The sequence below is a fragment of the Neolamprologus multifasciatus genome, chromosome 20, assembly GCF_963576455.1.
Source record: "Neolamprologus multifasciatus chromosome 20, fNeoMul1.2, whole genome shotgun sequence".
NCBI classification, from domain to species: domain Eukaryota; kingdom Metazoa; phylum Chordata; class Actinopteri; order Cichliformes; family Cichlidae; genus Neolamprologus; species Neolamprologus multifasciatus.
Window position 1 is genome coordinate 3,438,065 of NC_140458.1, and position 24,855 is coordinate 3,462,919.

General features: G+C 42.3%; 1 protein-coding gene across 2 annotated transcripts in view; it reads right to left on the reverse strand.

Moving 5' to 3' along the window:
• Positions 1-24,855, reverse strand: part of otud5a (OTU deubiquitinase 5a) — a 40,392-nt gene that overhangs the window by 4,857 nt on the left and 10,680 nt on the right. For both annotated transcript variants that reach the window (XM_085144533.1, XM_085144532.1), the window contains exons 3-8: positions 8,712-8,776; positions 8,468-8,624; positions 8,244-8,392; positions 6,602-6,787; positions 3,947-4,151; positions 3,742-3,813 (exon numbers count right to left, since the gene is read on the reverse strand). In XM_085144533.1, coding sequence (XP_085000659.1) covers positions 3,742-3,813; positions 3,947-4,151; positions 6,602-6,787; positions 8,244-8,392; positions 8,468-8,624; positions 8,712-8,776 — 834 coding nt within the window. The remainder of the gene's footprint in view (positions 1-3,741; positions 3,814-3,946; positions 4,152-6,601; positions 6,788-8,243; positions 8,393-8,467; positions 8,625-8,711; positions 8,777-24,855) is intronic.

Below are 24,855 nucleotides of genomic sequence, written 5' to 3' on the forward strand. Positions count from 1 at the left end.
AGATTTTACACAAAAACAAAGATTTACTTTATTTTTATGACTAATCGCTTGGGAATTTTATCTGACCAATTAAAGATGAGCATGCGGCAGTAAACATGCTGTTGATTGGAGCTGAAGTCTCAAATGAACACAAGACGCCAAAATTTGTTCATGTAATTTCACCAATTTACATGCAGCAGTGAGTCCGAACTTTCTCTCCTCTGCTCTCGGTTACACTCTCAAGGAGAAACTGATCAAACGATGACAATGACTCAAGTGTTGATTAACTAATTTTGAGAGCGGTCCCTCGCTGCCTGGCCATCTAGTTTAAACTCATTAACATGTGTTAGGAAGCTTTTGATAAACAGAACATGCTAATAAGCATATTTAAAGCTGAACTACTCAGGGAAATACTTGCATTAATTTATCTCCCCTGCTCTCAGTTACATTATTCATCATGTAAAGCTGAGGAGAAAATGGTCAAACAAAGACGCCACTCAAGAGTCAGTTGAGCTGCTTCTGGGAGGGTCACGTCTGCCCGTCTTTAGTTTAAACTCATTAACACATGTTTGGAAGCTTGTGATGAACTTACAAATAAGCTAATGATCAACTCTAGTAAAAGACGACTAGGTCGAGTTTAATCAAGCCCGATATCAGGATTTCTTATGTACTTAATTTATATTAGCACCGTGTGTATCTTTCCCCATTAACAGCTGCTCTGCTCTCAGGTGGAGTTTGTTTTATTCAAGAACCAGAGACAAAACACTCAAGTTTCTGAACTTTGACTGCTTCTGGAAGGAAACTGTAAAATATGAGCTTTTCTTCCTCTTTGGCTTTTGACAGCACTTATTGGCACCAGTTGAAGCTAACTGATTACATTACCATAAGTTCAATACAAGGTGAGAGGGTGACTTTCTCTGAGATTTGCTTTTGAAAAGACATCGTTCATCGAACGATCTGCCTGAGGACTCTGTCTCACCTGTGTGTCTGAGCCTTACAGGAGGTGGATAACTCTGTGACCCCCCTCTCAGCTCACAACTCTTCTGCCTGAAACTCATGCATCTTTTAGAATTAGGGGCGAGGCCACTTTAGGTGCGAAGTAGATGCTCCTTCCTAAATGCTAAAGTTTGCTTTCACCAATTGAAATAACTGAACTGTCACCATATTTGTGTTGCTGGTGTCTTTGAGAGCATTTTTAATGAAACTAACTGATAAAAAATCTCATCTGCGGTGTGGTTAACTGTGCTAACATAACATCAAAGACATCTGTGCTTCACTTTAGGCGAATGGAGTTTTATTATGTTATTAGTCAGTTACATAACACTAATTAGCAGGAATCTATGTCCTTTAATTGCAGCTTGCAAGTTCAAGTCAGCTGATAACTTCACTTCACCCTCTCATCTAAATGTTTCACTCATGGCTCCAAAAACCATCATGACACTAACCAAAGCGCTTCAAATAAGTAATAACAGTGTCTACGTACATGTTGACACAGACATGGTTTTGGGAACTATCGGGACCAGACTAAAAGAAACAGGAACCAGTGGCCCGTACATACATGGCAGGAGATGAGGTTAATGTGTTGCACCATGAATGCCGTATGTTCCACTTTACAAAGGCTCAGTGACTAACATCTGAAATCACCGCTCACCAACAGCTGAACTGTGTGTTAGGTAGATGGAGCGAATGACTCAGCAAAGCGGTCCTGATATTACTTTACGGTCTTCTCGTTTTAAACTGCTTGCGTACAGATTTGGCAGCGCTGAGTGGACGGCGCTTCACCGTGATGACAGAAACTTGTTGTCTTTTTAGTCTAACTAACAGTCAAAGCAGGATCAGGGGAGACTCAGTTATTATAACAATACCTCACTCATCATACGATATTATTGCAATTTATAACATTTTGCAACACGGTGAGTTTTTAAATAACAATGCTGCAACTTCCCACCCTTTTTCAAACAACGCCCTCAAAGTTCAGTTTTGTTCATATCTGTTTTATCCTGATTAAGCTATTATTATACTGTAAAATAAGACTGAAGCATAACCAAAGCCGTCATTAAAAACTTGCCATAAATGATACGATCTGTAATTGAATGGGGTCAAATTGGCAATTACATGCAGCGTGTTTCTGCATGTAATTGCCAATTTGATATGAGACACACAGAGAGACATCCAGATGAGTTAAATGTCGTCTTGTACTTTGATAAACACTCCAGAATTCAGCTTTGTGCGTTAAACGTGATAACACTGTTACACATACAGCAACAACAACAAAACTGTGTTTTTTCATAGCAACAACAGCATGTACGTCCTCAGATAACCTCTCTCACACACACACACACACACACACACACACGGCTCAGCTGCTTCCTGTTGAGGACTGACTGTAAACAAAGTGACTGTCAGCTACACGAGTGTACGGTTATAGCCGTCTTTCTGAGGACCAGGAGGAAATTTACACGTTGGAGGGACATCTCTGCAAAACTAGGACCACACCATATGTGCCCCCGACTGGTGTCTACAATCTGCATTCTGAAGCCTCGACATTGATGGGCTTTTTAACCAGAAGTGACCATATTTACACTGGAGGGTGGAACTTAGCATGCTAATGCTACTAAGCTAACTGGGTGTCAGCATTTGACCCAGATTTGTTCTACACATGTGCAAAAAAAATGCACATGCTTCCTTTGAATGGAAGCTATGGTTAAGAGTAAATGGTAAATGGACTACTCTACCACAAAGCATCATTCACCCAGTCATACACACATTCATACAAGCACTTTTCTACGCCTCATAAATTTATTTAAACACACATTACGATGCATGCATCAAGGTATCTTGCTCAAAGACACTTGACATGCAGAGTGGAGGATCTGAGGAATGAACCCCTGACTTTCTTAATAGTGGATGACCAGCTTTAAATGCTGAGTCACAGATACATGGCCACACATGACTGTCAGGCACAGGGAACTGTAGCCAGTGGCTATCTGAACTGGACGTGTTTGTACTTTTGGAGCGGTTTTAAATTAAGTTACCAAACAAATATTATGACTTACTGTAAGGAAGTCTGTGCTGATGGCTGACAACTTGATGACTACAGTAGCTGATAAATTAGTATTCCACCCTACAATCCAAATCCAACTTATGGCTCCAAAACACCAGCATGCTAATGTTAAGCCTTCAAAATGCAGATCAGTGGGTGACGTCACGGTGGCCATGTCCATCTTTATCACACAGCTTTCTAAAGTAATATTATTTGTCCGATAATTTCCGTAAATATGCTTCATGAGGTGCTAACAGCACAAACGCATTAAAAAAATGTTAAGGTCATTAAGTTCAGTTAGTGGATGTGAAGCCTAGCAGACAGCTGACCCAAACCTTCGAGCCTTAACAAAATGATTGTGGGGAGAAGTTCTGTATAAAAATTATTGTTGCCATGGAGAAAGAAATTATACATAGAAGCCAAAACTTTGTTTTGCATGAGGTTGTAAACATGTTTATTTCTTCCATAAAGTTAGACATATTAATATGGAAGTCTATGGGGACTGATTGAACTTACTCTAGTGGCCATTAGAGGAACTGCAGTTTTTGCAGTCTGATTGGGCCATTCAGAAATGACAAACAGTTTTACATGTGTGAACGTGGTGTCTGAACCTCTCTGTGGAATGGACCTGTAAAGGGCTGTGTGACAGACTCACGTCACAGGAACACACAGTATAAATGAGGTCCTCAAAGGTGTGAATGAGTGTGTGTGACGCTCACCAAACGCTGTAGGTGACATCTCCTGCATGATGGCTCTGTACTCCAAATGGTGGCGACTCTGATTACTGGGACCTGCACAGGCCGAGATACATACAGTTACGTCAGGAAAAGACATTAGCTCACACTGTGTGGACAAAATTACGTCCTCATAAAGCAGATTGGTACGTTTTAGTGTGTAGACTTAGAGCCAGTGTGTGTGTTTTACCTGGGGCGCAGGGGGAGGGGGGTTTGCTCAGGATGAGGGCAGCTCCTGCAGGGGAAGGGGGCTTGTTGTTGGTTGATGAGGGAGTTGTGAGGTCAGAGTGGGAGGGGTCTGAGTCACGTTGCCGTGGTGACCGAGCGCTCCAGTCGTCTAGCCCGCTGGAAGCTGCCGCTGTTGCCGAGCTGCAGGTGGCACTGGCCTTACGAGGCTGAAAAAAGAGAAAAGGTTTTAGTTTTTGTTACACCAGCAAAGTTTCATCCACTTAAACTGAATTTAAGACATTTTTTTCATTATTTTTCATGCCTTTATTTGACAGGACGGTCAAATAAAGTCACTGGGTCAGTAGGTCCAACTATAAATGACTATTTCTTCTGTTTTACAGGCCCACAAATAACCAGCTGATTTACTGTATATCCTGCTAATCTATAGGGATGGGTATCGTTTAGGTTTTATCCGATACCGGTGCCAAACCGGTACTTTTGAAACGGTGCCGGTGCTTAAACGGTGCTCACAAAACGGTGCTTAAAGAATGGAAAACACAAAATTGATCCAAAAACCTCTCATGTTCAGCTGTTTTTTTGTAAAAAGATAACAATGTTAGTCTTTTCTGCAGGTATAGGGCATATATGGCATCACTCTGGGCTGGAAGCAGTGCTTAAACAATGGAAAAAACACAAACTTTGTCCAAAAACCTCTCATGTTTAGCTGTTTTCCACTTTTTCTTTGGTCATTTTAGCCTTTTTGGCCAGGGTGAAGGGAGTATCTGCCATCAAACAAGAAGACAGCCGCATGTAGCTATGATGGTGTTTGCTAGTTCACGTTACATGCATTAATTTAATAACGCGGTTAGCCTACTCAACGTAAATTACACACGAACAACATTAAGCTACTCACGCAGAGAAGAACGGCTGCTGCTGCCATCATCATTTCTGCTACACTGGCAGGGCTAGGTTCATCAGATTTGAAGTGTTACCTCCTTTGACAGTATCACAGTATCAGCTTAAAGCACTTGTTGCAGGCTGCTGAGTTTGCATCTTTTGCTGTGAAGTACAGCCAGACTTCTGACCGCTTCGCCTTGGGCATTTTTAATCTGTAGCTCTGCTCTAAAAGAACGTACGTACCTGGACCCGCCTACTATCCTCGAAACGTAAAATGATTGGCTAGAATCTAAAGTGTATCATTCCATACCAGTTGGTGGCGGTAATGCACCTTTCAGTTGTTTGCCAACCGCCAATAGAAATGTAAGGAAGAAGAAAGTGTATCACAGCTCAGGAAAAAAAAGCACCGAAATAAAGCACCGAAATGCGCGCTGCTTTTCGGTCTGGTTACTACCGTTTATGTCAGAACCGGTGCCATGATGGCACCGGATACCGGTACCCATCCCTACTAATCTATCAGAATATAGCATATTAATTTATAATTGTGGCTCCTCTTTAAACTTCCCCTGAATGCTGCAGATATCTCTGCTAGAAACAGGGAAGAAGGTTTGTGTCAGCCTGCAGTTTACAAGAAATCTTCCAGATTTAAATATCTAGCAGTTTTTCTGCAGACTGCTTGCATCTTTCATTTCACATCTTCTTAATTCAGTCGTTGCTGTATATAACAAATCAATGCTGAGCAGCTTCTTCATATTTTAACTCTGAACATTGGTGTTTTTTTTAAAGGACCTTCATTGGTATTCCAATGTGAAAATACCGACTATAAAAAAAAGAAAAACCCGACTCATTATTAAGGGGATTTGAGGCAATTTGCTTCACAGGCGTCTCACTCTGTGGAAAACACCTCCACCTGACCATCATATTGAACCCTGACCTTTGTTTAACCAGGAAGCTCCTGCAGGAGTGAGTCGACAAAGGGAGCATTAACAAGCATGTTTTTTATGACGGGAGAAATCGATGCTCTGCTGGAAAACCGGGACAAGCACACGGAGAACAAACTAAACACAGGGTGTGTCAGAGTGAATGAAATGATGGGTAGTTGGTATCCTTGTCTTTGTATCTAACGTACACGGTCAACAAAAGCAACTGTGTGGCTCACAATCCATCAAAAGTCACAGTTTATAGTTCATTTGGACGAGTACGTTTGATTCAGGTCTGATTGCTACTGCAGGAGCAACAGCGACTCTTGTAAGTTACGGCTGCACGGTCGAAGTGTTGTCTCCTCGCTGTGGCACGAGCTCATCTGTCGTTCGGCTGAATGAGGTAAATAAATGGTTTTGGTGGCCTGATATGAACTGCTGTATAATTTTCTTTCAAAGAAAAGCACAAATTAGCCAGCTGGCTCTGTGGGGTTTTAAATGATGGCGACAAATTAAAGTGAAAAGGTTCAAAACCTTTTAACCCTGACACTGAGTGACGGTTAAGGTCACCTATGGCAACCTGATTTTTGTTCCAGGTCCAACTGTGGGTCCTGTTTAAAATGACCATCGACTGAGTCGGTGTTTAGCTGAAAGCACGATTCATATCTGTCTGCATGGTTTGTCTGAAAACATTAAAAATGAAAGTAAATCCATCACATTCCTACATTACATAAGCAGTTACGGATGGTTTAAGGATTCTGCTGCTAGAACAACAGGTTTGTCTCGAAAGTGAAATAAAAGCACACAGTTCTACTGAATAATTTTCAGTGAATATTCATGGCCCGGCTCCCCCGTCCCACCTGTCTGGCCTGTTTCTCCTGGTCCCGCAGCCACTGCAGGTAAGACTCCCGGGCCACCTGCTCCTCAATGGCCTCGTTGGTGGCCTCCCAGTCCGTCGCCCTCTTTTTGTCCTCCAGCATCTGCTGCTCGATCCACGACTCCTCTGACGTCTTGATGGCCGACTTCATAAGAGACTGGTCCGCATACTGCGAGGAGGAAATATATTTATTATACACACACAACTCCCTGAGCTAAAATGCTAATTATTAGCTAGAACAGCGGTTTTCTTTAAACCTGGATTTGGTTTTATTAGTGACTGGGAAAAGGAGACAAAACAAGGCACAATGTGCCAAACTTAAAGCCCTTCATAAGTTTTACTTCTGCCTGCAGGACGGTTAACACAGACAATCTCAGCTAAGGTGATAAAACTCAGTACGTCTTTATAAAGTGTAAAGAGGGGGGCTGAGCATCCATTTGAGACCATCTCGTATCTCTGTTGTCATTTTGAAACCACGCAGCAGCAGAGATATGGAGTCACAGACGGAAACGGCGCCTTCAAAGAGTCGCTGAACTGAAAACAGGCCTGCATCAACATAAAAACAAGTTTCTGCATGACAAATCTTGAAGCGCTGGAGCTGTAGACGAATGTTTCGTAACAGCGCTCACAGGAAAGTTTTCATCAAAAAACCCTGCCAAGTTTGACACTTGTAGGCTTTGATCTGCCCCCTCGACTGTACATATAAACGGCACGTTTCAAGAAGTTGTTTTCAGGCCCGTTAAACAGACGGCGTGAGACCGTAACGACCCCGACACTGTGTAATCAAAAACTGAATGCAATGATTTGGAACCAGCAAACCCTTCGATTAGTCACAATACAACACAGAAAACATGTCGACTGTTTAAACTGAGAGAAAAAGCTTGTAACTAATTAAGTTAACTGGCAACAGTTAAGCAACACGATTGGGTGTAAAAAGAGCGTCTCGGGGAGGCGGAGTTTCTTAAAACTAAAGATGGACAGAGGTTCACTAGTCTCCAAAAAAACTGGACTCTGCATGCTGAAGTACATCATCTTGAGAAATTTCTGGCGCAGAAAGCAAGGCTGAAAATCAATATTGGATGCCCGTGATCTTTGGACTGTCAGGCGGCACTGCATTTAAAACAATCATGATTCTGTCATGGAAATCTGTGCATGGGCTCAGGAACACTTCCAGGAATCACGGTCTGTGAACACAGCCTGTTCTCTGTGCCATTCGAACAACAAATGCAGGTTAAAGCTGCAAAGAAGATCTTTTCTGGGGCAAAGGTCATTTAGATTGAACTGAGACAAAGTGGAAAATTGTTGAATTTTGTCCTGCTATGGAGGCGAGAGACCATGCAGCTCAGTTCAAAGCCTGCATCTCTGATAGTATGGAGGTGGATTAGGCAGGAGTCTTCGCTCTCCCATCCAAATCGTTGAACTCGGGTGTTTCAATCACTTCATTGGCCACAGGTGTATAAAATCAAGCTTGATTCGCTTGATTTACCAATCTGTGATGCTCTAGTTTACTGAGCTTTACTACTTATTTATTGTGTTACTTGTTGTGTTTTTGCAGAACTGGGATTTCCCAACTTTTAGGATAGCTAAAGTCAGTCTGATGTGCTGAGCGAGTTTGGTTTTTGTACCCCAGGTTTGAAGGCGGGCAGTCCCAGTCCGACCCCGATCGTGGCTTTGTTGGGATTAACCACGGAGTTGTAGTGGATGTTGCGGTGGTAGCTCACTCTGATTGGTTCGTCGTGGTTCTGATGGATGCCGTGGAACGTGTTGATTGGTTCTGGAGGAAGAGGAGGAGGAGGTTGTTAGATGGATGCGACTGGCTGACGGCGATGAAGGTTGTTTCTCGACTCACCTGTGCTGTACTGGTAAACCTCCACTGGCCTGTTGTACATCTCCGCCATGGCCTGCATCTCGATGTGGTTGCCGTGGCAGTTGTTTTTCCTCTTCCTGTTGATGTATGTGGTGAAGTCCTCTGTCACGTAGTTGGAGAAATAATCTGCGTTCTTCATCTGAACGCCAAAAGCAAAAACTTTATTAACACAGACTCGAACTGTAAGAGTAACATAGGAGGAGGGAAAAAGGACGCGTCTACTCACCAGGTAGTCCATACAGTGTTTCCGCACCACTTCATGCATGTCCTGGTCTCCATACACCTGATCAGCTGAGACACAGACACACAGGAAGAGTCAATTCATTTGGGATTCAGTATAAATGCTGGTAATTTGCCAGAACATTAAACAGATTTAAGAGGTTTTTATCAATGCCACTCAGAATTAAACTGATAACGAATTCACAACAACCAACAATACTGAGAAATACGAATACATTAGAGGCGCGTCGCTGTTCGCATCCACCACCAGCAAACATATGTCGACTAACTAATTTCTCTGTCTTGATTTCAGTCAGTTTGAAATGCCTGCATACATGTGCAGGGTCAGTTTAACAATGATGGCTGATTTTCTCCATCACTGCCGGCCAGCAGACATGCTAACGACATGAGCATCCAGGCTACCAACGGATTCAGCACTTTTAAGAATGACTGAAGACATTTTTACTCCAATAAAAAAATTAACTGTCCTGTTGCTGTGATACACTAGAGACCTGTCGCTGTGACAGCTCCAGCATTTAAGAAAACTGATATTTGGATGAATTCTTAAGATTTTTTCAGGATGTGCAGGAATACTGTAGGTGATTCCCACGAGGAAGCGGATTTAATTTTCCACTAGTCACATGAGGCTAGTGAGGTCACTTTGTGATCCTTTGACATCACTCGTTAGCACTGGACTCGCTCAGAACAGTGAGCTTGGTTTAGGCGATCCTGAGCTTGGTTAGTTTTAATGAGAGCATCATGCACTGCTGCAGTCTGTTAATTGGAGTATGGACCCTGTTTTGTCTTTTTAAGACTACGCGAAGCTTTGTCTCTTCTTTTCAGTCCTCATTCTCGGCCTCTGCAGCTGTTTTAATTCATGTGCATGCATGATTGCATGCATTCATGTACGCAAAGTTTTTAAAGAATCCCTCTCGGGCCGCCTAATATTTCAGTGTGGAAAGTTTTACTGGAAGTTTCTGCTTGACGTTGACAACTTTGCAAATGGCGGTGGATGCACAAAGGTCACGTCAGCCTATGAGAACGGCTGTGTTCTGGTTTGGTTTTGGCTTGTGGTGCAGCCCTCGATTCTTTTTAAACTTTGAGCAGGTCAGTGTTACCGACATTTAGTCAATACATCACTGCAGGAGGTCAGAGATTCCTGAATCTCACAGAGACGGAGACTGCAGCAGAAAACTTTGAAAATGCCTCTACGATCACTCGGTCTCCTCTTTCAGCTCACGCTCTACATTATGACAACTATCCTGTAGGACGTGGCTCCAAAATAGTGCGTTTTAAGCCAAGTTCAGGTGCGCTTCGTGATTTTGATGTTCACCAAACATTACTACTCTAGCTGCAGAAAATGACATTTCAATTTACTGTAAAAGTTACGTTTTATAGCCTCATACTATTGATGTAAGGAGCCTGAGCGCGTCATTGGCTGGAAAGACTTAAGACACCATCTTGGTGTTAGTTAAGAGACAGTTGGAAACCAAACATCCCTTCTGATAAAACCCTTGTCTGCTGTAAAAGAGCACTGATCTATAATTTATAAGCTAGTGAGGATTACTGCAAAGTAGAACAATTGCAGGCATCACGCTCAAAAGTGGTTTCATCTGACAATTCAAAATAATAATAATAATAATAATAATAATAATTCAGGAATGCTTCTAATCGGAGGACATAAACACTGTTTTGTGCAGATATGACAACATGTGTGCCTTAAAATTTTGATTTGACCTTTTGTGTGGAAAGGGAACAAAAAGCTAAGGAGGACTGGCGAGTCCAGGGTGGCCTGAGCGCCCGCCATTGTAGTTGCACAACTGTGCATGCAAGCAAGGGACCAACGCTGCAGCCATAATTGCAGCATTAGTGTCCCCTGCACTGCCTGCTTGGCCCTTTGCAGCTGGTCCTGAGTCTGCACAGAAGCAATGCACTTTCTGCACTGGTCAAAAAAAAGAAGAAGCAAAAAACACTTTCAGTGCTGCAAGGATGTGACAAAACTAATGCATAACATTTAGTCTGTGAAGCCCGACTTCAAAGCCAAGTGTTGGATTAAAAAACAACTAAAAACAAATTAAAACAATATTAATTGATCAATCTGTCGCTTTGATTTCACATGTAGATTATTTTCACTGTTTATTAGCCAGTTTTTGCGTTACATGTCAAAAAACAGAAGCAGAAAAAAAGTCAACACAAACAAAAATAATGTCACACAAACACACTTCCTGTCTGAGATGGCGGTGGGATGTAAATGAGCCCCATTTCGGTTCAGTTTACAGAAAGTCACATGATCCGTCACCGCAGTAATTCTCAGAACCCCCCCGATGACTTCCTTTTTCTCACCAGCGGTTTGCTTCGTGTTTTTGTGCATAAACACGGTGGTATGGCTGCAAAGTGACACACTCATAACACAACTGACACACACACACACACACACATGGCTGAGCAGCAGCAGCAGGTGTATGTGTGTGTGTTTGTATATATATATATCGCAGAAACATTCAAGAGGGAATCTCCCAGTAATCTCCCACTCAGAGCAGTGGCATGCACCCCGGTGCAGGATCTGGAGCGCGGCGAGGTTAACCCGCGGGTTAGTCACACATGCACAAAAACCACCGTTTACTGACCAACAAGTTCTCAGGAAAATGGTGTAAAAGAAGGACAGCTTCTTTTTTTTTTTGCAGATAGCCACACTGACTCATACTGGGATTAAATGACTTCTAATGTGATTTTATTGATGCAGACGCGTGTTTAATGCTGCAATAAAATCAGTTTGACAGTGCAAACTCCAAAAACTGCGTCAGTTTGTCTAATTTCAGGCTTTTTTTGATAGAATAAACATGTTTGATATCATTACACATTTTCTTCATTGCAGCTCATCCAAAAAGACGCAACTCTGACTGGCAGAGTTTGCAAAAGATCTCGTGAACTTTCACACCACTGTTGTCTTCGTCCATCTTCTTTCCATCGTTCTTCAGACTATTTTATTGCTAAGCGTCAAGGTGAATTAAATTGCATCCCTTTCACTGCAGGATCTGTTGGTCACTGGGTCAGTATTGGCCCTTGGACCATGTTTTGCCCACGTGAAGCCTTGGAAGCCAAGTTTGGCTTGGGCAGCGAGATGGTTTGTGCAGGTTCAGTGTTTTTCAGCAGCAACAGGTGCATCTGAGAGTTTGTTGAACAAAGGCAAATGACGCAAGAAAAGGAGACAGGAGACAGGAGAGGAAGGGACACATGCAACAAGGAGAAGAGAAGGCAACAAGAGGAGAAGGGAAACATAGGAGGAGACAAACAGGAGACGATAGAAGACACAAGGAAATAAGGCAGAAAAAAAACAGAAGAGGAAACCAAAGCTAGGAGAGGAGATGCGAGACAAGGAGATGAGGCAGGACACAAGAAAATGAGGTAGGAGACATGAGAGGAGACAAGATGCAGAGGAAAAGGAAACAAAAGCGCGAATTTGAGTTGGTTGCTGAGAAATACCACACACACCACGACAGATAGACTTCTGCAGAATTAATAATAAACCACATGCACACACACACACCCACACACAAACACAACACATAAACCACAGCGAGCGTTGTGATTGGTCAGCTTGGACAGCTTTCTCAGAAAGAGGTGGGCCCTCGCAGAACCGTGTCCGTCTTGTTTGTTACACCACTGCTGTCGATAAAGTTTTTATCTGAAACTCGCAGTTTGACTCCACCCTGACCGCCAACACCAGCGAAGGCTTCTGGGTACTGAAGTTCAGAAGCAAGCTTTAAATTAGCAGCAGCTGGACACTAACATAGATCCTCCTGCTGCTGATTAGATCTCATTATTATTAGTATTTGTTCATAGTGATCAATAAAAACGAGTTATTATTGATTAGAAATATCAGACATTGCAAATATTAGGAGAACCAACATTCTTGGTAGCAGTATTCATATCTCGGTAATCAAACTTCCAGCTGACCAATCAGAGAGCAGAGGGACGTCACCATCTCTTCTGCAGAACCTTATCAGCTCCGAAGCTCCGCCCCTGTTTTACACATTCGGAAGCGGGCCGCTGACCACAGAGGCGCCAGTGACGTGACGTGTGGGCCGCTGGGCCTCACGTCCTTCCTCTTTCTGCAGAATTAAGCTCATTGTCAAGCAGGAACCTCAACTTCCAGTCAGAGGTCAGCTTTAATAACATCAGGCGACCTCAAACAGAGAAGTGCGGCGACTATGTTAGGTCCTTTAATATGTTCAAAACCTGAAAGTAAACTTACGAGTGCTTCAGATCAGCTGCAGTTAACTGACCCCAAAAACGTCTTTCTGTTTGCGAGCTGGCGCTCCACGACCTCGCTCCACAACGTCCACCTCCCTGCAGCTGTTTATCCAGCTGTTTTAACCCTCAGAGCTGTGAATCCAATCAAAATGTCAAATTCTGACACATTTTTATCTATAATTGTCTGACTAGTTTTCATATTCTTCATACAATTTGTTTATAGTTTTCTTCTATTTTTGAAGTATTTCTTACTATGTTTCAACAAAGCCTTCATTCTTCACTTGCAGCCTGACCTTTGATTCTGCAGAAGTTTAACTGTGTTGTTTCTTTAGACACTGAGTCACTTATTTACTCGTAAATAATGCAACATGAACTCAGAGATTCGCAAGGAGATTGCAGAGAATTCAAGGGGAAAGTTAAGAGGGAATTTCCTCACAGCTCAGTGTAGGTGTCTGTATTTGTGTGTCTGTATTTGTGTGTGTGTGTTTGTGTTTGTGTGTCTGTATTTGTGTGTGTGTTTGTGTGTGTCCGTGCACTGACTCTGGGTCGGTTTTGAGTGACCAGCTCCAGCCGACCTGACACTTTGACAAGTTTAAAAGACTTATTTGTCAAGCTGAGGTGACCGTGACCTGAGCAGCAGTGCTTTATACTTATGACAGACACACACACACACAAACACACACAAACACACACACACAGTCACTCTGTACAGGTCTTTGAGTCCTTTTTAAATCCTGCAGCAGGTTTTAGACTTGTGTCAGTGAAATTGAGATGGAAACCTTAAAATCAGACTGAACTTTGTGAGTGAAACTGAGGAAACATTCCTGCAACTTTTCCACTTTTCTATCAGGCTGCTGCACAGATGAAGAATGCTCTATTTCAAAATAAAAGCTGTGTCTTTTGAAACTCGGCGGTTTCAGTGGTAAGGCTAAACTTTTATTCTGGAGAGAAACATTCTCCATTTTCGGTTTGTGTCACACTCTTCGCAGTTTCGCTGCCACTCAGCGAGTAGTTGGCAAGAGCTTGAGGACAAGTCAGCTTCTTCCACGCAAACCACAGGGCATCACGGCATCCTGCTGCCGCCCCAAAGCAATCGCAAGGAGGTTATTGGTGCAACAATGTCTTTGCACCAATTTCAACCTGCAGAAACCACAGAAAAGACATTTTCCCTTTACAGAAAAATGTCTTTCCTATGGTTAGTTGACCACCTGGCAACCATCCTGCAGTGGCTGGCTGATGGTCACTGACCGGTCCTAAGTGAGTGATAAGCCTCTAAACATAAACATAAATAAGTGAAACTATGACAACCGTTAGTGAAAACCTCTCCAATGAAGTATAACGTTGGACGTTTACTGACCCTTTTGTCACTTCTTGATCTAAACAGCACGATGGAGACCAAAAACCCCAGAGGCTTCCAAGTTCAGAGAGCAGTGGGGATGTAATCAGCTTTTTGAAACAGTCAATGATATAACGTTGACTTCCTTTTGGACCATTGTAGGAACTACAGTCTTTGGTGGGGAAGTATCCTCCTTCTCTTTCCTGATACAGCCGCTCAGAGTTTGTTTTTTGTTAATACTTTTTTTCATTAGATGGACAGAAAAAAAAGATTTGCATCTTGTGTCTGTTGTCAACACTCTTCAAGGGAAGAGAAGAAGATAACCGCAAGTGATCTTTCAGGAAGATGCCAAACATCACGGTCAAACAGATAAGATGGCTGTTGCGGAACAAATGCATACCAATGTTTATTGTTTTGACGCCTGCCGCACTGTCCACACACAAAAGCTCCGCCCTACTGCAGGTACACAACAATGATTTCAATCACAAAGCAAAAAATGAAACCACGGCAGGTGTAAACACCTGAGGATGCCCGACACACCTGAACACGCACACAGTTACACAATCTCTGTAACTTTCCACAACTTTTTGTAACTCTCAGTCTCGTAACAGTCAGAATCCCAGAGAAACGAATCCAGATGGAGTCGCCTGATGCTGGAAGGGGAAATTTCCAGATGAAAACCGACGGGAAAGTTCTTTTCTACACTCACTGAGATTTGTGATATTGGTCACGGAGCTTATGTTGGGGTCATCTGGGCAAACTTTGAAGATACCTGACTTCTTCCACATTTTTAGGTGCAGTCAGCAATTTTTCCTGGTTCACTGTTACTGTTACATTTTGACCATGTGACCATTAAAAATGTCTGTTAGACTTTGAATTAATGAAACTCCGAATAACATTTTTTTTTTTTTTTAAACACCAGTGTTTTTCGGGACATTCATGTATGCAGGAAAGAGTTGGGTAGTTGCAACTGTTTTGTGGTACTAGTACAGATGTGGATTATCACAGCATAGTTGAACCATAAACATCAGCTGTGACACTTTTTTTTTTTTTTTTAAACATTGTATTTTTGCTAATTATTTGCTTTTAAACAACTAAATATGATTCTATAAAGTTATTTTATATGCATATACACTATAAATTAGCTTTTTAATTGTTAGTATTGATTTTTTTAATGTTTTTTTTAAATATCTCAGAATATAGATTTTTTTCTTCTTCACATTTTATCTGAATTTTTAAACACCATAATATGTTTTAACATTTTCTTTATTTTCAGAAACACGGAAGACAAACTGACTAAAATGAATAAATATATCCATTAGTCAGCCAATCTCTGTATTTGTAGCTCAGGTCCGTCAGTGCTGCAGGTAACTCCAGATTCAGGCAATGAAGACACAGACTGTGAAAACTAATCAGGACTCAAGTTTGGAGTTTACCAGACAAACTGGAACAAACTGGAACAAACTGGAACACGTGACAGGTGTCCAGTATGAACTCAAGATTGTACTCTCTGTACTCTGTGCTCTGACACACACACACACACACACACACACACACACACACACACGGACACAGACAGATGTAGAAACTATGGAGATTCCACCTCACATACTCCCATGTTTACACAAACTGTCTGGACACAAACACTCAGACGTTGCTCTTACAGTAACACAAGGTCAAAGGTCACTCTGACACAAGTCCCTCTCTAACCCACACTGCGTGACTCATCGGCAGCAGGAGGTCGTCAGAGTTTCCCTGTGCCCCTCAGTGAGGTTTCTTCATGAAGACACTTCCTCTGGAAAGCGGTGACCTCTGACCTCTTTCCAGTCTAGCTGCTGCGACGACCCAAACATCATCATTCAGACAGTGAGAGAGTTTAGGGCCACAGAACGAGACTTTCATTTCAGGTGCAGGCTGTCTTTGGATTGTCTGCACCCGTAGGCCCCCGATCCTTCCACAGCTTCAGCAAAGAAACATCAACTCTTCAAGTTCAACTTTCAGGCATCCCGACTCGAGCTGAACCAAAAAACAGACGTTGCTGCTGGCGGCAGTGAAAGAATTCCACTTATGTTTCCCGCTGTTATTATTCAGTTTAATTTTGCACAGCGGACAACAACGACATGAAGTAACACCGTGTGATTCTCATAAGGTGTGACTCATCCGTCACTCTTTTATAACATTACGAAAAACTACAGAGGACACTTCAAAAAGAGAGCATATGTAAACTTTTGCAAGGGAATGAACAAAGAACAGTAAACACCGCCAGAAAATTTCCGAGTGTGTCAATGATTCCATTTAAATGATCAGCATCAATAAGAGCTAACGGGATGTCACGTTTGTACAATGAAGAATGGGCGCGGTGTTTATTATTATAATCAAATAACTGCAGGAGAGAACCACTCCTGATTTTCAACAGAACTTTATAAGCTGTGTTTTAATGTGTCTGTTTACGGGACGTATGCCGAGCACACGCTATGTGTACGTCCTATCACAAGAAGTGAACGAGGACAAAAATGACCACGCTTTGAAGTACACCTCGTGCATGTAGAGGGTGCAGGCATGAAACCATGGGGAAAATGATTTTTCCAGAATAAAGTTCAACAAAAATGTAATCAAACCAGAACTATAATAAAAATGTAGACGATACTTAAAACACCAATTCAGACAACAACAAAAAAAGTCTTAAAGCTTTACTAAAGATTTAAACTTTGAATGATGTTTACGTGCCCGAGAGCTCGTTCGGACATATAAATTCAGCGTATTTGTTGTTCACGTGCTAAATAATGTGAACCTGCATCATTTCTGTGTTTGTTTGTGTGTAAAACCCCTGATAACAGTTTGTCCCGCATTTATTTGTTGGGATCTGCTCACCGTAAACACATGAGCTCACCACAGTACAAACCATCTTTTAAAGTGCCAAAGTGTCTCCGAGTTCAACCCACAGACTCGGTCACCTGATTGGCTGAAAGGTCGACGACTTCTGCAGCAGAACTTTTTCCACTCACGGCGCACGCTGTGACAGCTGGGACACATGACTGTCACGTCATGTGAGCAACAACCAGCTGTGTGAGCCAAAACAATGAGTCGCGACTCAAAGTGCTGAGTCGAGGAGGAGAGTGGCGACTCACAGCTGGATAAGACTGTCGGAGACCTGGGAGCCAAAGTGTCTCTGCTCGCTGGGAGACGCTGGGATCCTATCAGCCCACCCAGTCCCCCCAGTCTGCGTGTCAACGCTACTGACAAGCTGGGAATCTTGTTAATTACCATTAACCGTGAAGTAACTCAAATGACAGAGTGGATTCAATCTTGAACTTTGCTTTTTTATTTTTTAAATGGCTCTGTTTGAGTTTAACATCTATGGCAGACATGTCGATGTGGAAAAGCAACACTTTGAAGCTAAAAATCAAACAAACACCTCGTGATTCTGATCTGACTCCTGGATTAACGAGTCAAACCTGCTGGGTTATGAACCTAACTCGGTCCTGATCTCATCGCTGACAGTAAAGCGTCGAGGAAACTGCAGTAAACATGCGGTAAAACCAGCCCCGGCTGCACCACAGGCTGGGATGAGCCGCCTGTCACGAGGTGCTTTGAAAACTGAAATCCACCTGCGGATGCGTTCGATGACACTCACTATTTTTTTTATTAAACACAGTCGGCTGATCTAAACCGACACGAAGTGAAACTGGACGCATGCGAGCTGAGCAATGAAACGTGCTCATCACACTCTGCTTTCCACTCCTCTGACTAACCACGACCAGCTGCAGAGCATGCTGGGAGCACGACTGCGACCAGTCGGCCGTTGCACAACAACGTCAGACACGGGAGACGTTTCCTAATATTTGGAGAAAGAAAAAACCCACAAACATGTGGGTCTAAATTTAAAAAGAAAAACGCACACACACACACACTCAGGGATGTGTCGTCAGTGGAAACACACACCGTGTCTCAGCCGTCTGAACTTTACTCTGCATGGTTCAGGTCCAGCTCACACGCTGGAGGCAGCTGTTTTCTGTACTGTACAGATTTTAAAGCCATTAACTTTCAGTCGACAAAATAAATAAATAAATGTGACACTGTTTGAGATCAGCTGTTTGTTGCTGAGCAGCAGCTGCTGTTGGCATGCAGTCAGGTCAGGTGTGTTGGTATCAGCTGTTCCTCTGTGTGTGTGTGTGTGTGTGTGTCAGATGTTGTCAGGCAGCAAACAACTGAGAAACACAACCAGACAAAGTCACCACCCTGAACTGGCTGAACACACACACACACACACACACACACACACGCGCACATGCACACACACATGCACGCACGCACTCCTGAACCTACTGTTAGCATTTCCACACAATCACAAGAAACCCACCAATGAGAGAGTGAGAGAAGCGATCAATCGAAGCCAAATCAATCGCAGCTCATCAACTGACGAGTGCTGTCAGTTACAGTCTCCATGGCGATTAATTAGGGGAAAACTGCATCTGGCACTGATGTGTTTTGAAAACAAGACGTTGCTCTACAGATCTGTGCTTTGTTTGTGCTCCGAGTGTTAAACGTGGTCACGGGACTGAGATAGAGCGATCGTGGGAATCACCATACATCCCACGATACGATATTATCACAATACTTAACACACGATACGATATTATTGCAATTTTTTTAAGAATATTTTGCGATATTCAGATTCTGTACATAAAGGTAAACTTTATCAATATTCATTTTATCTAATATCAAAGTCTCACACTCAGTCTTTCTCTCATTTCAGTTTGATTGTTGACAAACTGAACGGTTTGTATTACAGTCTAGTCCAACTTAACTGAACAACCATCTGGTACAATTATAGCTATTCTGAACTATGCAGTTTATGAAAACTATGCAGCCCCTTCAGCAACTGAAGAATTTGAAAGTAAATTAAAACAAAATATAATTTTACATTAAATAAAAAAGTTTTAAACTTAATTAAAATAAAACATGTCTTAAATTAAAACAAGTAAACTGTCATGTTTATTGCTGCCAAAAACAAGTTAAACACATTTGGACAGTGAAGGAATGTCAGGATTCTTGCTCAGAAAAAGGATCAACATGCTCTGAAGTCAGAGCACAAAAACCTTTTTTTGTAACAAAATATCGATTTCTGCTGTCCCTGTATCCATACATTATTGGCAAACAAAATATCACCATACTACACAGTATCCATTTTTTCCCCCACCCCTACTACTAAAATGGAGCTCTGTGGGCAGTTAGGAGGCGCTAAGATTGTTTGAACAGATTTTCCAACAATCTGGTGGAAAAATAAAGCCTGTGGAGTGAAAACTGTGAGCTGAGCAGCAGGTTAGAGAGCAAACTGTCAAAGGCAAATTTCCGAGCTGGCATTTGATTCGTGCACGTGCGAGAAGTGTTAGAGTTTCAGCGTTGTTTCTACAACAAACAGTCAGGACAAGATACGTGCCGAACCTTTGCAACTTTTTCTCCGTAACAACAAACTGTGGGACTTTTCCTTTGCAACTATCCCGCCAATAAAAGAAATACCTGCATGCCTGCCATTTTTAATGACGCAGCAGGAATGTGAACTCACACCCGACTGTGTTTACAGCTCGTTCGTCAGCATCAGGCGTTCCTTGCATGCACAGAGGTGAAACGCAAGAGACGCTTTGGCTTTTCCCCCTGAAGGACATTCACCAGGACGCCAACACCAACACCTGCAACTATCTGTTTACATCAGGATTGTTTTTCAGGGCTTGTTTTAAAAGAGGAGAAAATATAAAATATTTGGAATTTCATGCAGATAAAGTAAATGAAAATATCTGGGACACTTTGACTGCTGCAACTGAAGGTTTTATTCATTTTATTCACATCTGAAATACTACTGGGGGGCAGGACACTTTAAATGTCACCTCATAAACGTGACGGGTCATGAGATGATTAAAGAAAGAGGAATGAAAAAATTATTTCGACGTTTCTGTGAAAGTCGAGGATTTTTGTGGAGAATTTGATATGAAAAGTTACCGAGGAGTTTGCTGAACCTAAAAAGAACTCAAAAACCTTTACAGGCGACGGGGAGACAAAAACACACGCCGACTTTATCAAGTGAGTCGCACACGTCAGAAACTGATCTAATCTTATCGTGCTGTCACTTTAAGCACTCGGGTTCATTTCAGCGCCGACTTCAAATACAGGGAAAATATCAAAACAATTATATCACTGCATAAAGTATTGACTAGAGATGGCACGATACCACTTTTTTATGTCCGATACCGATATCATAAATTTGGATATCTGCCGATACTGATATGAATCCGATATAGTGTGTTTTTTTAATCAATAAAACTGTTTTTTAAATATCTTGCTTTTGTATAAGTTCATACTCAAGTTAAAAAACAACAACAACACTAAAGCTATTCTGTTATACCTGTATGTAAAAAAAAAACACACTGCACCCAAAATATTTCATAGATCAGCAACACTGATCAATCTAATAAAGTTAAACCTACCCCCATCCTCCCTTTTCTGGTATTTTAAAGAGTACTTAGCAGAAATATTAAGCAACCTAACTAATAGGGTTGCAAACTCCCAGCAAAAAAAAAATAGGGAACCACCCTCCACCTCATGATGCTTAATCAATGTAATCAACTTTAATTTGATGCAGGGTGAAAAAAAATTCACAGAAATAAATTATTTTTCAAGAATAATTAAATAGATTCAACATCTTTCTTCAACAGAATTGCAGACTGCATAGATGGTACTTTCCCAAAGGAAAAAGTACTATAGCTTACTACGGTATATTAGACTTAACAGTTACTATATACAGTAATGGACTTCTATACATTTTACATCAGATTAAAACTTTGGGTGTAAGAGTCAGATAATTATTTATTAAAAGCTAGACATTTTAAATGAGAATAAGAAAGAAAAGTATGTCTTTGTGCCCCCTTTTCCCTGTTCATGCCCTATCGGCCCCCCTGGCTAAACTTTGCTAGATCCGCCCCTGCACAGTTACCAGCCGTCAGCTGCGTAGAAAAAGATCCTGGTGTAGAAATAATATTAAATAAATTCTAACAACAGCTTATCAAGTTTAAACGTGCTGCTGTTGTTCAGCCGCTGGTTTCCTCTTTCTGGTGCAAAGTTGGACAAAAACAAACAAGAGAAACTGACTTGCGACAGAAAAGCCGATCAGCTGATCATTAAGCAGTTTCACAATTGAAGTAGCAGCAGGAGAGAGAGAGAGAGAAGAGGCAGTTGCTCCATATATCGGTTGTTAAGCTTAACGCGGGAATGCTTTACATTCAGAGATGAACTTACACACTTGCTTTACTTCTCTCTGAGATAACTTCCTCGGAGATGAAATGTTTGCTAGCAGGCTACAAATACACACAGCCGCTCTATCACGTGACCACACTGCTCCGACTGCTACGTTATGAGCAGAGTTACGCCTTGTCGCAAGTTTTGTGAGGTGCTTTTTTGATATTTAATGGATCGGATTACATTTTTTATTTCTCTCCGATATCCGATCCAGTAATTTAGGTCAGTATCGGACCGATACCGATACGTAATATCGGATCGGTCCATCTCTAGTATTGACATGAGTGTTGCACTAAAATCAACATTTTACTTTTGCTGTATTTTTAATACTTTAATGTAAGAATCACAAGCAGTTACTGAGACAAAAGAAGAAAACGTCTCTTCCTGCTGGATCTGGTAGGAAAGCTGAGACATTTGAACATTAGGAGGAGTCAAACCTGCAATGATAAAAGATTGGAAACTGATCTAACCTGAAACCGTGTGTGGTAACTCCATCTTTAAAATGTTAAAATCTTATTTTGAAAGCAAAGTCACCTGAAATGCAAACGCTTCAAGCATCACAACTCTCTGAAAACTCGGAGAAAAATCTAAATTAACGTTGGTTTTCTTCCTGCCACATTGTCTTTCCTGTAAATCATCCCGTGGCACGGTCACAACCCCTCACGCTGGGTGCCATTGATGCGAAATGTTGCCGTTTCCCCTGCAGCAACGAGGGGGAAACTACAACTCTCACCCACCCACGCAAAAACACACCTGCCCACCCGAAACAGAAAGTGGTCTTCAAGGTGTGAAAGCAGGTTTAACACATCAAAGTGAGATCAGCTGTGTGCTTTTGTTTCTGTGTGTGCGTGAACAGTGCGAGTTTTACTCCAGAGGTGTCAAGTATGCGGTAAGACCATTATCACTATACAGGCACATAAACGGATGTAACACAAAGAGTAAAATAAATATATGTAGTTATTATTATATCGCTAAATATGCTTTTGTAGTGCCATTACACATTTAATAAGCAGATTTCAGGGTTTTTCCTGCATGTTAAGGGAAGATTTGTCCTTCCACCAAAGGAAAATCACCAAGACTCATTTCCTATATTATGTGGGCAACTCATATTTATATGGCTTTTTTGTGTAGTTGCAACTTTGAGCCTGGAAAATCCCTGGATGTGGATCATTTTTGAAATATTGCCCAGGGTGTTCATCGCCTCTTTTGTTGGCAGATGGATTAAATGTGAATGTTTACTTATATTTCTTTATGTCTGTGAAGGTTCTCAGTCATCCAGGTCATCGTAGTCAAAGGAGCTTGCAAAGAAAAGCGTCTGGACTTCTTTAAGTTATTTGAAGACGTTTCACCTTCATCCGAGAGGCTTCTTCAGTTCTAAGGTCAAATGGTGGAGAGTCCCAGATATAACCCTAGTGGGAGTTTCCCCCCACAGAGGGACAAAAGGACCCCCTGATGATCCTCTAATCGCCTGAGCCAAGGTGTGGAACTGGGTGTGGGTCCCAATCAGCCAGAGTTTCGGGTGATTTCATTGTGAAACCTGGCCCCACCTTATCATGCGAATTCCTGAGGTCAGATGGCCCAGGGTGTGAGTGGGCCTTAAGGCGTCTGGGAAGGGATCTCAAAACTGGATTATAGATGGCAGAGAGTTGGTGTCGTAAACCACCGCCTCTGTTCAAAGATGGTCGCTCACAGTGGACATAGATGGCTTCTTTCACTCCTCTTTCAAACCATCTGTCCTCTCTGTCCAAAATGTGAACATTGGCATCCTCGAAAGAGTGTCCTTTATCCTTAAGATGCAGATGGACAGCTGTCCATCTGCATCTTAAGGATATCGCTGCACATTATGTGGCATACACCACATAATGTGGTGTATGCCGTACAGTGCAGCGAGGAATGCCCAGACCTCTACATTGGAGAGACCAAACAGCCACTTCACAAGCGCATGGCACAACACAGAAGAGCGACCTCCACAGGACAAGACTCAGCTGTCCATCTGCATCTTAAGGATAAAGGACACTCTTTCGAGGATGCCAATGTTCACATTTTGGACAGAGAGGACAGATGGTTTGAAAGAGGAGTGAAAGAAGCATCTATGTCCACTGTGAGCGACCATCTTTGAACAGAGGCGGTGGTTTACGACACCAACTCTCTGCCATCTATAATCCAGTTTTGAGATCCCTTCCCAGACGCCTTAAGGCCCACTCACACCCTGGGCCATCTGACCTCAGGAATTCGCATGATAAGGTGGGGCCAGGTTTCACAATGAGCTCACCCGAAACTCTGGCTGATTGGGACCCACACCCAGTTCCACACCTTGGCTCAGGCGATTAGAGGATCATCAGGGGGTCCTTTTGTCCCTCTGTGGGGGGAAACTCCCACTAGGGTTATATCTGGGACTCTCCACCATTTGACCTTAGAACTGAAGAAGCCTCTCGGATGAGAGGTGAAACGTCTTCAAATAACTTAAAGAAGTCCAGACGCTTTTCTTTGCAAGCTCCTTTGACTATATTTCTTTACATTAAAAGAAAAACAGGATAATAAATAACCGTTTGACTGGTCAGGCCAACTGCAGGAGTTTGACACTGGACCATCACTGCAGCTCCAAGTATTAAAGTAAAATTTTTAAAACATGTGTTTTCATGGGGAATAACCCCCCCCCCCCCCCAAAAAAAAAACACAAACAAACAAACAAACAAACAAACAAACAAACAAATAAATAAGTAATAAGAAATGAGGATGTTATGGGCAAAGGGTGGACTGTAAAATATGTCTTTTAATGGCCTCCGTTGTTCGACGCTGGCTCACCTAAACCGCAGAAAACATCCCAACACTCATAATTCTGACCATAAACTCGGGTATCCTAATCCCAGCAGCAGCGCACCAATGAGGTGTGTGCTGTTCCAAAGGCTTGCAACCTTTGCACATCTGGTTTTCCAGATGTTTGACCATCTGTAGTTGCTTTATTATATTAGGATCAAATATGGGTCAAAAAATAATAAATACGCCGTCTGTTAATCACTGGATTTTCTGTACGCGGTGATCGCGCTGACAGAGAGGTTCGGGTAAGTGTAAGAAGAACAAGAGACCCAGCGAAGAAGACATTCAAGTAAACGTGTAGGCTTCTGGGAAATGCATCAGAGAGAAGAAACGGCCTCTGAAACCAGACGCGAGATGAGCCACAAGTGGACTAAGAGAAAATGAAACACGACACCTTTTTTTTCTTTCATCGCACGTGTCATTTTAAGGTGCACGTCCATCGCCTCACAATCGT